This window comes from Candoia aspera, chromosome 8 (genome assembly GCF_035149785.1).
Source record: "Candoia aspera isolate rCanAsp1 chromosome 8, rCanAsp1.hap2, whole genome shotgun sequence".
Classification (NCBI taxonomy): domain Eukaryota; kingdom Metazoa; phylum Chordata; class Lepidosauria; order Squamata; family Boidae; genus Candoia; species Candoia aspera.
The window spans coordinates 63,874,659-63,889,072 of NC_086160.1; the positions used below are offsets into that span (position 1 = coordinate 63,874,659).

The 14,414-nt window shown below is 40.3% G+C and overlaps 1 protein-coding gene across 2 annotated transcripts in view; it reads left to right on the forward strand.

Moving 5' to 3' along the window:
• Window positions 1-14,414, forward strand: part of FAM13A (family with sequence similarity 13 member A) — a 139,266-nt gene that overhangs the window by 35,569 nt on the left and 89,283 nt on the right. For both annotated transcript variants that reach the window (XM_063310395.1, XM_063310396.1), the window contains one exon: window positions 10,745-10,914. In XM_063310395.1, coding sequence (XP_063166465.1) covers window positions 10,745-10,914 — 170 coding nt within the window. The remainder of the gene's footprint in view (window positions 1-10,744; window positions 10,915-14,414) is intronic.

The following is a 14,414-nucleotide window of genomic DNA, read 5'->3' on the forward strand; positions in this document are numbered from 1 at the left end:
AATGGAGAACAAGTGTGCTCACTCTTCTGCATTGAAGCCCCATACTTATTTCAAAAGCAATATCATGTCTGTCTTTAAACCTCTCTCCTCTGGATTAAACAAACCCAGGTTGGGTGTTTTGTTTGTTTTTTGTTTTCAGCCATATGCATGCTCCTCTTTTATAGGTAGCTTAGATAAAGAACCACTATTACTAATTGTTCTGTATTGTTCTGCATGCCATGGAAGCTTTATTTACCATCAAGATGCCCTGTACAGCTATATGATTTCAGGAAAAGATGCAACTACTTGAGTAAGTTGTAGACAGGTGCTGTGTGGAGTATCCCTTGCTGTCCAAAGCACCATTTTATTCCAAATCTGAAGTATTGCACAGCCCTACTGTGTATTCTTCTAAAGGGGAACTTGAAATGGAGAGGGATGGTTGATCAGGGCAGAGAGAACTGCTTATAGAAAGTCTTGTTATGCCTAACCATCACTTGATATCTTTGTCCAGAGGGAGAGTTGATTCTCTTGTATAGGCCTGGATTTAGTTCTGCAGTTTCTGATTACTGATCCTCAGTGATTATGTATGTGTATTTTACTTTAATTATCTTGCTTTTCTTCAAGCAATTAAAAACGGCCTACAATTTTAAAAAGTAAGGAAATGTTTAAAAACAAGCAAATTTCAGAGCAACAGAGAATATCAGTGTCAACCAGCATTCTTCAGAAGCTTTTAAAAGAGCCATAGTTTAGCTGGATAGCAAAACATCGTAAGTTTTGGGGTTTGGTCTGGATATCCTCTGAAAGACCCCACATAGCCATGTGATTTTTTTTAGTAAGGCTGGGTTTGGACAATGGAAGCCTGTGGTAGATTATTTTGATAGCTCTGTCAAAGTGACTGGAGATCATTCCTTAAGTAGATTTATTTCTCCTTCCCCTCCAGATGTGTAGGATCATAACTCCTGTCATCCAGGCCAACTCTAGCTAAACTATTCTGGAAGAAGAGCACCTTTCTGGAATCATGCTCACATTCCTATCCCTGAAGAATGTGCTTATTTAGCCTAAAAAGTGTACAGGCAAAGAAAGCAGCTTGCATTAAGGATCTGCCAGGTTCTGAGAAAGTGATAAAATTATAAACTATAGAAGGTAAAATGTTTGGGGTAGAGCTTAGTTATTTCTCAGCCTAAATCTGGTAATGCAGGGGATTATGGGACATTGCTGGCATTAGTCTATCACAAGAATGTCATAAACCTACATCTATTCTATTCAAAGAAAAAATAAATTTGGATAAAATGCTTGGCCCCGCTTTAGTTCTCGCCATTCATTGAATTGGTGTGTGAGCTCAGAACAAAATAAAGGAGCCTAATGGATGAAGTATTCCACAGTTTTGATTAAGACTTCATTCAACCAGTGTGGGAAGCAGAGCAAAGCCTCTGTTGATACTGAACTTGAAGTCCTTAGCTCACATCTGGTAATGACCCACAAAGTAACAAATACGTTGCTGTAAGTGCTATGGGTGAACTGATGTCCCACTGAGTATTTTTCCATCTTTATGTGTCATGGACAGTTGTTTTGTTTCCATCAGGTTGAGTCTATGTTTTGGGCTAGATCTTTCACATGCTTCAGCCAAGTTTTCTTTGGAACTGATCACTGTACTTTCCAACCCACGGGGTGTGATTTTCAGAGTAGTCAATAAGGAATTTGATAAGGGCTACCATCCACTTTGATGGGGCTCACCCTGAGCAGGTTAAACAATTTAAAGGTCTCGGCTCAATTGTTCAAGAATAAAAAATGGCTGCCACCCCCAATATCAACAGTTGACTCACCTAGGCTGCTAAGTGTTCAGAGTATTGACATGGTGCTTCTGGTGAAAAAGCAACATAAGCTTTGGTACCAAAATGTGCATCTATTGATCATTAATATTAACAGTGCTCCTCTATGGTTCAGAAGCTTGGACCTTGCTTCAAAATCATTTGAAAAAGCTCAGAGCATTTTCTAAATGCATTCCCTGGGTCAAATATTAGAGATTGCAACCAATGACAAATACAGAATGAAGCAATTATAAGAAATGGTGGTGCTACCAACCTATGGTAGCTGTTGAGATTCAGAAACATCACATGTGGTGATTTAGCACATCTGTGGCATGGCCCCCTGTCAAATCTTTTGACACACAAGAGGGACTGTGTGAACCTTATAACCTTGACTTTCATGGGAATTCAAAACAGCCTTCATAAGTTTCTTTCAAGCATGAGTATGTAATCTTTTTCAAGTTTAGGACCACACTTTCCTCTTACATGGCATCTTGAGAGCCACACTCCAGAGTAAGTAGAACCTGGAGAAAGAAGTGAACACAGCCCAAACAAAACCTTAAATTCTTTTAATTTACATTAAAATTATACTTCATGAAACCAACTAAATAAAATTAATTTAATTACTGGGTCCCATGTATATCATAATTTTCCCCATCTGTCTCACTAAAATATGAAGACAACCTTTGGTGGCACGCTCAAGCCACATTCAAGACTCTGAATGGCCACATGTGACTTGGGTCTCATGCTATACATTGCTGTTCCAGAGGTCTACTGGCTAACCTTGACTTGCTGAGGTTCATCAGGGATGAAGCTTTGTGGATCATCAAATCAGAGTCCTGGTTGAGCCAAAGTGAATGCACAGAACACATCTTGTAAATCACAGCTCTCCAAACTTCCTAAATATCCTGAGAGTTACTTTGTACTTTCCTCTTTTGACATTATAAAAACTTGCATTTTAGCAGCATGAAGTCTCTTTTGCTTTCCCAGGAGGGCTTTGAAAAACTTTATACTGTGAAAGAAAAGCTTGCTTAGAAGCGAGATGGCTTTTTGCCAGTAACAAAAACCTGACTAATTGTTGCCTTTCTGGAAATCAGCAGGAAGTAAGGATAGATGGGGTGAGAGCAGTGGATTTGTGGAAGTAGAACAGGCTGTCAGTCTGTGCAGCAGTCTATGACTGCCCAGGACTCTGTTACTAAAATCCTGTGCAAACATGAACCAGCCATTGTCAATAATGCAGCAAAATAGATAAAGGTTACTTTTGAAAAGTGTCTGGGTAATGCTCCTGCCAACCTAGCAGTTCGAAAACATGCAAATGTGAGTAGATTAATAGGTACCGCTTTGGCGGGCAGGTAACGGCATTCCATGTAGTCATGCCGGCCACATGACCACGGAAGTGTCTACGGACAAACGCCGGCTCTTCGGCTTTGAAACAGAGATGAGCACCGCCCCCTAGAGTCGGACACGACTGGACTTAATGTCAAGGGAAACCTTTACCTTTACTAATGCTATTTTTATGCTTTTAGATGAATCCTGCATACTTGTAAACTTTTATTATATATAAAACAGAGACATTTAGTATGCTGGCTACAGGTACATCACAACAGGTGTCCAAATAATTTAGTAGCTTACTGTAAAAACATTTTATCTTGGCTCTCAAAAGCAAAAAGAGTTATCACTGTTTTTTGAACTGTAGATTTTGCAGGCTTCCTACTCTTTTTGCAACAGTTCTGGTGGCACTTCGCTTAAATCCCATTTGCATTCCTTACAGTGAGATTGCTCATTAAAGGGGGGCAGAAAACCCTTTCTTACGGTCTGATGGGTGAGCATGGCCTCTGTGCTTGGATGAAGTCTTAAATTAATTGCTGTTTCCAAAATACTGCAAGAATTGAAGGCTTACCTGAAACTCCAGACCCGGGAAATCATTTCATACCAGACCAGACTGTTGGCTCATTGGGCTCTCTACGTCTGTTCTGCTGACACTGGCTTTCCATGGTCTCACCAGTGGACTTCCTGCATGAGTCTCTTCAGACATGTGCTCTTTGCCCCGGCCTCCATGCTATTGTGTGAGACTATTTCAAACAGTAGCTCTAACTGATTAGGGGGATGGAGGGAGGGAGGAAATTTCTTCTTACCATTTGCTGTAATCTCAAGAATTATCAGTCTGCTGCCTTGGCGGTTATTAATATTTAATGGTTATTAAATGAAAAGCTGCACTGAACCTGTAACAGTATGTGGTTTGTCTTTATTTGCCTTGAAAACCAGAGGCAAAAAGCCACCTCTAGTGTGCTGTCTTTGAAAGAGGAAGCAAATGTGCTGGTGGAGAAATCTTGTCTTGTCAGATTAGATTAGGCTCGTAGAGTTGGAAGAGACCTTTTAGGTTGTTGAACCCAACCTCTGCTCAAAGCAGGGATTCACATTAAGCTTTTCTCCACCCTGGGAATTTGGTTCCACTTTCAAGTCAATCTTATGCTTGGGAGTTCATCCAGAATCTGACTGTTCGTCGTGTAAACCCATTAGTTTGTGCCTTGTGTGCTAGTACAGCGGAGAAAAGCTTTTGCTGTTCTGTGGAACACCACTTGAGTAGCTGAAGAATGCTGTCATAACCTGACTTAGGCATCTTTGTGCAAGGCTTAACATAATCACTCTTCTCTCTCCATAAGAGACTTAGTTTCTGCCCCTTGATTATGCTTCTTGCCATTCTTTGCATCTGGTTTTAGTTTCTCTGAACCTCTCTTAGAGTTTCTTTTCCACAAGAAATGGACACGTTGCTATTGAAAAAAAAACAGCTAGCACAGTTCATAACCTTGGCCCTGACTTGTGTGACTGAATGGGGCCTGAATGTTGATTCCCCATGATCTTCTATTTAGAGAGAAACTATCTTTGCAAGAGGGTTTTACACATTCCCATACGCACGCTCTGTCTCTCTCTCAAACATGCAGATAAATGGGGGTGGGGTGGGGAATGTAGCCTTTCCTGTCTTCAGTTACTCCACAGCACCTGCACAGATACCAGTAAGTTTTGGAAGTTGGCTAAAGAATATAAATGTTAAGGAGAAAACTCCTCTAAGGTATGTTTCTTGAATCTACTTCAAAAACAGAAGCCATATCATATTGACTAAAAGAATTGAGAACCTTGAATGAGCTTGGCTAGCTCTAATCCTGAGCAAGAGGACTCCACACTATGTTTGGTTGCTGGTCTCATTTGTCTCTTTGAAAAGCCACCAAAGCTAGAGCATCCTACTGTATTTGAATTTTATACATTAACTATGTAGTATGTGAATATATACATTCTTCTATCAGTCCAAATCTACAGCAGATAATTTCCCTGGAGGGTTACAAGTTTTAGTTCTACAAGGATCAGTTTTTCACTAGGAATTTAAAGTTGCATCCATGCTGCTCTGCTTTTAGAGGGCATGTAGTAGAGGTCCATATGAAGGAGTGTTCCTCCATTTAAAAACAGGAACTCCCTCCCTCTGTGCACACAGTGTATCATGAAGAAAGCTGGATAATAATTTGATATGCCAGTTGTAATGTGTGGAGACGTTTTTAATATATAGGAATAGCCACACACACAGCACACTAAAGCTAAAAGAAGTGTTAGATTTCAGAGCAAAAATGGGATTGCTGGATAGATTATTAGACAATCTGAGTTCCTTTCAGATTCCACCCCACACCACCCTAATATTTGCAAATAGAAGTGCATGGCTCACTATGAGTAACGATGAGAGATGGCCCTGTTTTCTCCAATACTCTTAATTTCCAGTCACTTAAGGATGATGGGAAGCAGAAGTCAATGGTGTTTAGGCAAACTGTCAGTGGCCCTTGAAAAACCTGCATATTTTTGCTTGATTTAGCATGCCATGTATAACAATGCCAACAATGTCAGCGAGACACCCAAATTCTTTCATTAGGCAGTAATTCAGTATCACGGATATTAAATATAAGAATACCATAAATGGAGATGGTTTCCCCGTGAAACAGTCTGGACCATTTGGGTGTACATACATGGACTTTAGCAGCATAATCTTTCATTATGGCACTGGCATTAGTTTTGTGAGCAGAGTAAACTTCTCAAGGACTTTTTCCATACTGATGTCAAAACTGATGCTTGAAAAGAATGATGGATATGACCAATTCTATTATTAATCCAGGGGTGATTTCTATTGCTGTTGGCTTTTGACTGATGAAGGAATTTAAAACTAGATGCCAATTAAAACAAGATGCCAATTAAACATGGTGCCAATTTTGATCTGAAAAAGCACAAACAATGTTGGTTCCAATTTTTTTACCATCCTCCCAGCTTGGCAGCCTCCAAATATGTTTGGACTGCAACTCCTGGAATTTGCAGGCAATAATCACTCCTTCCAATAAAAGCCAAGATAATGAACTTTGGGCAATGAAATTAGACTTAGGACAACTTAAGCAGCAAATGAGTACACATTGATTTTTCTGAAGCTCTTGGACCTTCTTTCCACACCTATTTCTTGATTGCTGGAACAATGTTTAATAGATTTGTCATGCAGGCTCTTTCTAAATTATAAAGAACTATGTGCTGCAGGAGGATTACTCATATGCCATTGCTTTTTATATATTTTATTATATGCTGTATAGTCTGGATGAAGGTTACACAGTTTACATCAAAAGAGAAAATATGTACTGAATGATGTGGTAGTATTGTGGGGAAAAGAGATAGCCCTTCTGATGTGAAGCTAGATTGCATTTTTTTTTCAAAACAGGAATGGCAACATGAGCCTGCTAATGTGGTATAAAAGGGACTCAGTTCCTTTTTAAAAAATTGAACATATTCATTTTTTTAAAAGTTGTATGGAATTGTGAAGCACAGACATGTGACCCAAGCAATTGCTACTAGAAGCAGCTCTATGTAATCATTTCTGTCATTCAGTTATGATGCACATAACATTCAACATCTAAAAGCTGTGGTGGTGGTGGTAGTAGCAGCAGCAGCAGCAGCAATAATAATAAATGACCTTAGTGACAAATTTTGTGGTTCTATTGCTATAGAAAAATAATTTGGCCTGGTTACATAGTTGTTAGAGTGGATGGAGTTAGACTCTTCCTGCATCAGCCACACTTGCTATGGAAATATATTTGGCTCATTGGCAGCTGAGTAATCATTGTGTATGGATTTTTCCAAAACAAGAACATAAAATTGGGAAAGGGAAATGGAGGTTCAGAAATGCAGTCGAGCTTCACATCAGAAGGGTTATCTCTTTTCCCCATGACACTATCAAACTTTGATTTGCTACCTGATAACTCTACAGATGATACTTGTAAATTAAAATATCTTCCTTTTATGTGGTTCTTCATTTTATGTAAAATGTGGTTCTCAGGACTTTTACATATTAGTCCTTGGAGCTTCTCTGGTTGATTCTTAGGAGAGCACTTCACTCTGTGTGCTGTGACTGTCTTTAAACTTTTCAGTGTCTTGTATAACAAGTTGGAAGAAGACCCCATCTTTGCCTCTTACTGGCAGGCTACAGTACTCTTCTCTCTGTGCTTCTACAAGCTTCTTGCTCCTTTTCTTTGAGATGTTCCTGCATTCATTTGTGGAGTAAGATGCAGTCCTTTGGAATCTCATGAATTGTCCCCAAATCTTATTAATTATTGCTGTAGTTTTGCTGCCGTGGTTCTTGTAGGTGGGCGGATTTATTTATTTATTTATTTATTTAGGCAGGCCTCGGGTGCTAACATAACTTGGCCTGGCTTACATACTTTGTACCCATCACTCAGAAAATAGCACACATCTTAGATTGTCCATATTTCAGTCTGTTCCTTCACTTGCAGGGGATGGTCCTTCTGATGGGAATGGATTGCTTGTTCAGTAATGTTCTTTTTGGAAGGCAGGCAGTTTGGGTAAATTTGTGCAGGCTGTGCTGTTGTCTTTTGTTTCTTGTTTCCCACTGCCACCCTGAGCAATGCCCCTTGTGAAAGGAAACAAGGCAGTGAGAATTTCTTGAGGCTGCTCAGCTGCTAGGTCAGAGATGAGCTTTCCTGTGTGGTGGCTTCGGGGCTCATGTGTCTTAGCGCTGCAGTTGCCAAAATATCTCCTCAGGGGGCCTGTTAATGGGCCTGGGATTACTTCAATTCAATACTCTGGATTCCCTCTTCTCTCCAAAATAGACTACATATTAACACTGTGGCTGGAGCAGTGCCTAAAAGCTTGGAAACATTTTCATAATGCAGCTTTAATCATAAGTCTTGGATCTTTTAATATGTCATCTGGCCCCAAACAAATGGAAAGACTGGTTAAGCAATATCAGTTACATTGATATAGACTGGGATTGCTCTTTTAGTTATACCTGTGGCTGTGTGTTGGTCTATGACCATACAGAAACCTGCTGTCCTTGGGTCAGATATGGCTCTAAAGCTAATTTCAAGCAGTTGTCAGACTTATTTCAAAACCCCTCTGCAAGAGATCAGTTAAGGTCTTTAACAAGACCTATCTATCTTTTATCTGCAATCCACTTTTGGGTGGAGAAAAAAATAGGAAGAGGGAGAAGGGGGTGTCAGACTGTAATGGGCGTCCCCACTTTTGATTGCTGCTTTCAACAATTTGTTCTTGACCCTCAATTGAGAAAAAATTATCTATCCTTATGGTAGAGGAACATTAGCTGAAATTTCAGGTAGTGTCAGGGTAGCCTTACTTCGAATAAGACATGGATTCACTTAAAGGGTTTAAGGATTTCCGAGTTTATTGAAGCAGAATGCATACGGAGAAAAAGACGGGAATGCGGGTGTGGTAGCAGGGTGTCCTGTTTATACCCCGGTGGCGGACCTTGTCCTCCTCCACCCCCCATTGTCCCCCAAGCCGGGTCCGGATGGGTGATTAGAGTTGGTATGGGTCTGACGATGGGCGATTCGGGCGATCTCCGATGTTCCCCTTTGTCTCTTTGCCTTCGTCCGGTGCAGGTGCGTCCCCCGGGGGTAATGGGTGGGAGTTCCCCCGATCTGTTAATGGTTTCCATGTCCTGTCCGAGGTGCGCTCCTATTGTCCTGGTGATTGATTTTATGGGTTTGGGTGCTTAAGGGATGATGTGTGTGTTTAAAGGATAATGGTTATCCCTTCCTCTTTCCTGATGTGCATGTTTCCCGTTGTGATGCACTTATGCCTTGCAACGGGGAACATGACAGGTAGGTGGTATAAGAGCACATCTGTGCCCTTCTCTGGTGACTAGATTATAGCACCTATTTAAAAAGTCTACCTGGAGGGGTCATTTCAAGTACAGTTCAACTTGGGGCAGCCATTCCTCTTAAATAAATTTTGGAGGTTGACGTAACCTGAGGCGATCTTGCTGCATCAATAAGAAACTGAGGTGGAGGCAAATCTTTCAGTTTACTAACAGTGTCTGCCAAGTGAGTAAATTCCTTTTTACATGTAACTGTGGAGGCAAATGTATGTCTAAAGTGTGGTGTGTTTTCAGTGATGGGTCTTGGCATTTTGGGGATTGGCATAGTTGGGCTCCTGCCAAGACCCACACTCCAGCTGGGCACCAACCACTCAAAACCCCTGCCCATGCCTTTATTTTTCTACAGTGCGAACTCAATGTTTTTATAGTCTACAGACTTCCTAATACTTACTTAATTTATTTATTCATTCATTCATTCAATTTATATCCTGCCTTTTCTCTGGAACATCAAAACTATTGTATAATGTTTATTCACAGAATAGCAATCCTGTGAGATCAGTTGGGCTGAGAGAACTTGAGTTCCCTGGTTGAGTGGAAGCGTGAAAACTTGTCTTTCCTCGAAAGGTCTCCAGCACTGTAACTCAGTGTTTCTCAACCAGGGTTCTGTGGCACCCTAGGGTTCCATGAGAGGTCACTAGGGGTTCCCTGGGAGATTACAATTTATTAAAAAAATTATTTCAAATTTGGGCAACTTCACATTAAAGAGGTAAGTTTCATTCTTTAGTTTAAGAACACTGTTAATGCATATATACAGGCCTACATATGAAACAAATATAATCATTTTGTAACTTCTGGCCTATATTTGACTCTGAATGTGCATGGATTCCCCGAGGCCTGAAAAATATTTCAAGGGTTCTTCCAGGGTCAAAAGATTGAGAAAGGCTGCTGTAACCACTATACCAGTGTTGAGATCAGTTTCTTTCATTTAACACTGCCTTGCTGGTGAACTACACGGGAGCCAGCGTAATGGGACTGAGAAGCAACCCTTTAAACAGAAACATCATTTCACGCTCATGTGGAACCTAACAAAGTCAAGCTGCTTTAATAAAGCGTTGAGAGGTTTGCTGGTATAACATCATCTAAGAATCCTGTGACAAATGTATGCTTTTGGTTTCATTCTTGTTGCTTCAAAAAGGAAACAAATGTTTTCAGCCACACTATCCAGTTTCGGCATGTTTACGAATTGCAGGAAAGGGTGCTCTAATATTTCTTCTTGTATAATAATAGGTGTTGCTTTTAAAGTAAGTGCGGAAATAAAATATTTTTGTATGATACTGATATGTCAACCAGATTTACAGTATTACCAGGAAGAGTACCATAAATGTAGTTGAGTCACCATTGTGCAGCTATTAACTCCACTTACATAATGTACATAACTTAACACCTCTAATCATGTACTGCTATTTTGGTAATAGCAGTCTAACGCTCTTTCTATCAGGTAAATCATCATCATCTTCGATAATGGAAAAGAGGACACACAAAAAGTGGAGCACACTCTTCTCTGAAGCTACTTACTTGATAACATTTCCAGCTTATCTTTTCCAGCACTTAACATATTGCAAGACTTTTGGTTGATGTTCCCTGTTGCAGCTGTATGCTTTTATACACACCTGATAACAGAAGGTTCGGGGGAAATTTGCTAAGTCATTCTTTGCTAGGATTTAAAGAATACAAATTCACTCTACCTGCTAAAAATGAGCTGGGAAAATTTCTCTCGCCATGATGCATTTTCTTTGACTTGCTTCTCTAGATTGTAAAGTCCAAGCAAGAAAGACCATCTCTGCCACGTTTACTGCTGCAGCCGAGACAGTCAGATGGGATTCCCCGGGTTAGCATCCATTTAACGGATAGTTTGCGTTCCAAGGAGATGGAGTTGGCTGATGAAATCTCCTTCATAAGCAGTGCTGCTTTTTTCACCAGGTTAGTGTTTCTTCTTTCTCCATCAGAGGCAAGGTTAGTTTCCAGATCACCTTCTGAGAGCATTACTGTATTTGTGGGTGCGCAAAGCTGCAGCTTAAGAGCACTGCAGCAGAGTGCAAATGCTGTGAGAAATCTTAAATGCTGAGCAGCCAGCCATGGCTACCTTCAGTTAGACCCTCGTTTTGTTTATCACTAACAGTGAAAATGATCTTTTGCTTATATGCATGCCAAGAATTCTGGAATGCCAACAGCATTATTAGAAATATGCCACGAGATGCCTCTGATTTTTGCTGTGGTCAAAGTTAATGATCTCCATTAAAATAGAACAGTTTGATATGTACTGCAACCATGTCTGTGGCAAATTAGATTTTGTGAAATAAATAATAATTCTTTTCAGCGTTTGTATTAATATGGAGAGTAAAGTAAAGGGATGCTTCTATTTGTTAGATGTGTTCTTAATTAAACAAAATGATATTGGAGCATGCTCTTATCTTGGCCCTCTTTCAGTACTTGTAATGTGAGATTGGGGGGGGAAACATAATCTTAACAGTTCCTTTGTAATGGTTGCCTATTCTAAAACATGATCAGACTCATGAGTAGGAATTCAAAGATATCTGATTTATTAAAGAATAGTATGCAGGATCACAGAGAAAGCTGAGAATGATGAAAGTGCGCCAAATTCAAACTAAAAACCCTCAGTGCAAATGAGATCCCTCCCCCCATAGAATCTTCTCAAGTTCACAATCCCAGGTGCTCCTAACGGTTTCTGATGGTCTGCGGGAAAAGACCTTGAGCAGAGAAGATAACCCAAACACATTCCACTGTACAAGGTCCCACAGCAGCTCCCTCCCAAACAGAAACGCACGTCAGTGCCATGGCATGTGAAACGTTACGATGTATACACTACGCTGAATCAGTGAACATGACATCCTTCCTGTGACCTGCTTTAGCTGCATGAAAACAAGCAGATGAATCTTATAGCCTGCTAGCGAGGCAAAAACTTACAGCTTTATTTTAGGAACAAGTTTTAAATAAAACACAAAATGTCATGGCTTCTTCCTTTAAGTAATGTTCTTCATTTCCAGGAACATGTTCTTTTTGTCTTCATAGCAGTCAAGACTAATTTTCCTGTTGCTATTGTTAAAACTGCTTCCTCTGCTTTTCTGGGATCTGTAGGTCTAGAAAGAAAATCTGTAGTTTGGAAACCAGAAGTTAGATCCTAAGTACAAGCAAGTTAGTAGGGGTGACCTTATTTGTCCTTTCCATTCTAGTTTTATGATGTATAGACACCAGAATTGCCTACAAGGCTAAGCACCATAAGTTGCATAGTCTAGGTGGTTACTCCCTTTACCTCTCAATGTGATCTTTCCCAGTCCTGTGCCTTCCAGTTCTGTTATGACTACAGTGCCTATCTTCCCAGCCAGGACAGCTAATAGCAGATTTAATGTGATGTGTACCTTAGCATTTATTCCACTGTAGTTTATGTTGGTAGCCTTGGAACACGGAGTCTTATTATGGTAAGTTTCCTGTCCTAACGTGTTTGTGTATCTCATAGCATCTGGTTGTAGTTGCTGCTGACATTGCAAATCATAAATGAGTATACGCTATTGTGGTCTGTCTTCCGATTGTACAAATGGTGGTAAGGGAATATACAGTGCCAATTTTTGATACATATAACTCATTCAAGTATAAGGTCGTTCTGATCTGTTGCCTCTATCACATATTAACTGATGGCTTCACAAGCAGGTTTTCTCCCTTTTCTGGATGTGAGTGCTGCAAAGGTCCCAGCAGCCCTAGCTGGCATGGCTATTAGCAAGAAATTGTAAAAATTGTACTCTAAAATATCTAGAGAACACCAGAGTGTATGCTGACCCCTGTAGGAATCATTTCCAGACTAATGAATGAGCTGTTCACAAGTGACTTTTCCCTTCCTCTGTACACATTAGAAGTTTGCATAGTTATATCTAGACTTAATAGACCTCTGACATCTCATAGTCATTGCCCCAAAACCCTTCATCCTTTTGACATGAATATAAAGTTACATTTACCATATTTATTTCAGTCTCACTGCATTCGAGTCTTAAAGGTAAAGGTAAAGGTTTCCCTTGACGTAAAGTCCAGTCGTGTCCGACTCTAGGGGGCGGTACTCATCTCCGTTTCTAAGCCTTGGAGCCGGCGTTGTCCCTAAGGTCCCGTCCGTGGTCATGTGGCCGGCATGACTCACGGAACGCCGTTACCTTCCCGCCGAAGCGGTACCAATTAATCTACTCACATTTGCATGTTTTCGAACTGCTTGGTGTGCAGGAGCTGGGACGAGCAACGGGAGCTCACCCCGCCGCGCGGTTTCGAACCGCCGACCTTCCGATCGGCAGCTCAGCGGTTTAACCCGCAGCGCCACCGCGTCCCATTCGAGTCTTAGTTCCAAATATAACACCTAAAATACTTTTATTATGTACATCTGTTCCTTGAGTAGGAATGTCTCTAAATGTCAGGTTGGTTCACAGTAAGACATCTATCATTCATGATGATTGGGCTAACACACTGTGCAGACACAGAGTGGATGGGTAGAATGGATCTATACCAACTTTGTCTATTTAAGTATGCAATGTAGTGACGACAGGCCAGCTGCAGAAGCTGTTCAACAAAATGTTTTGACCCATTTATTTCCAGTAAGCTGGCATTTGACATTGAAGCAGCATTGGTCCTTGTGATAGATGATCTCTGTTAGGAGAGAGACAAATTTCTTGAGTCTTTCCAAACTCTTAGCAGCTTTTAATATCATTTACTGTGATATCTTGCTGGGCTGGCTTTGTGGGTCAGGCTTGATGTTCATCATGATATAGCTGTTTGCAAGGCAACATTGACGGAAATCTGCCAGACCCCGTGACATTTAAGCCAAGGGATCCTAATAGGCTGTATCTTGCACTCTTTGCCCCAGTCATTAAAACAGTCTTTAGATTAGTTGATTGATAGCTGGCTTTTTAAAATTCTTCTTCTCATTGTTGTAATTTTGTTACACTGTTTTCTCTGCAATCCCTTCTGGAGACAGGAGCAATTCAGAAATTAAAATAAAGCTTTCTTATAAAAACAGCAGTTCAGCATTTGTAGTATTGGACTTGTTAGTTTTTTTAATTCTGCACAGTGCATAGTTTCAGTTCTGAGAAAAGTTGTGTTCAGTTATATTTCATTCCTATGTTTGAGTGGTGTGTGTGTGTGTGTTTAAACATACTTTTGATCAAATCTCATTATTTTCAGTCCTCTGTTTTTCAGGGAAAACCTGAGTTGTTCATATTTTGCATTAACCATTCCATAATAAAAAAATAAGAGCACAGTGCCTACTGCCTTGCTTTACCCCTAAAAGGGAAAAAACCAAAATATTACATAAATCAACTGGATTCAAAGAATTTGCAAATACAGAGTAGCCCATTATGGACTGATAATAGCTTGCTGAGTCAAGAAAGACCTCTGCCAGAAATCACATCTTTCTTTTGAATGTTTAG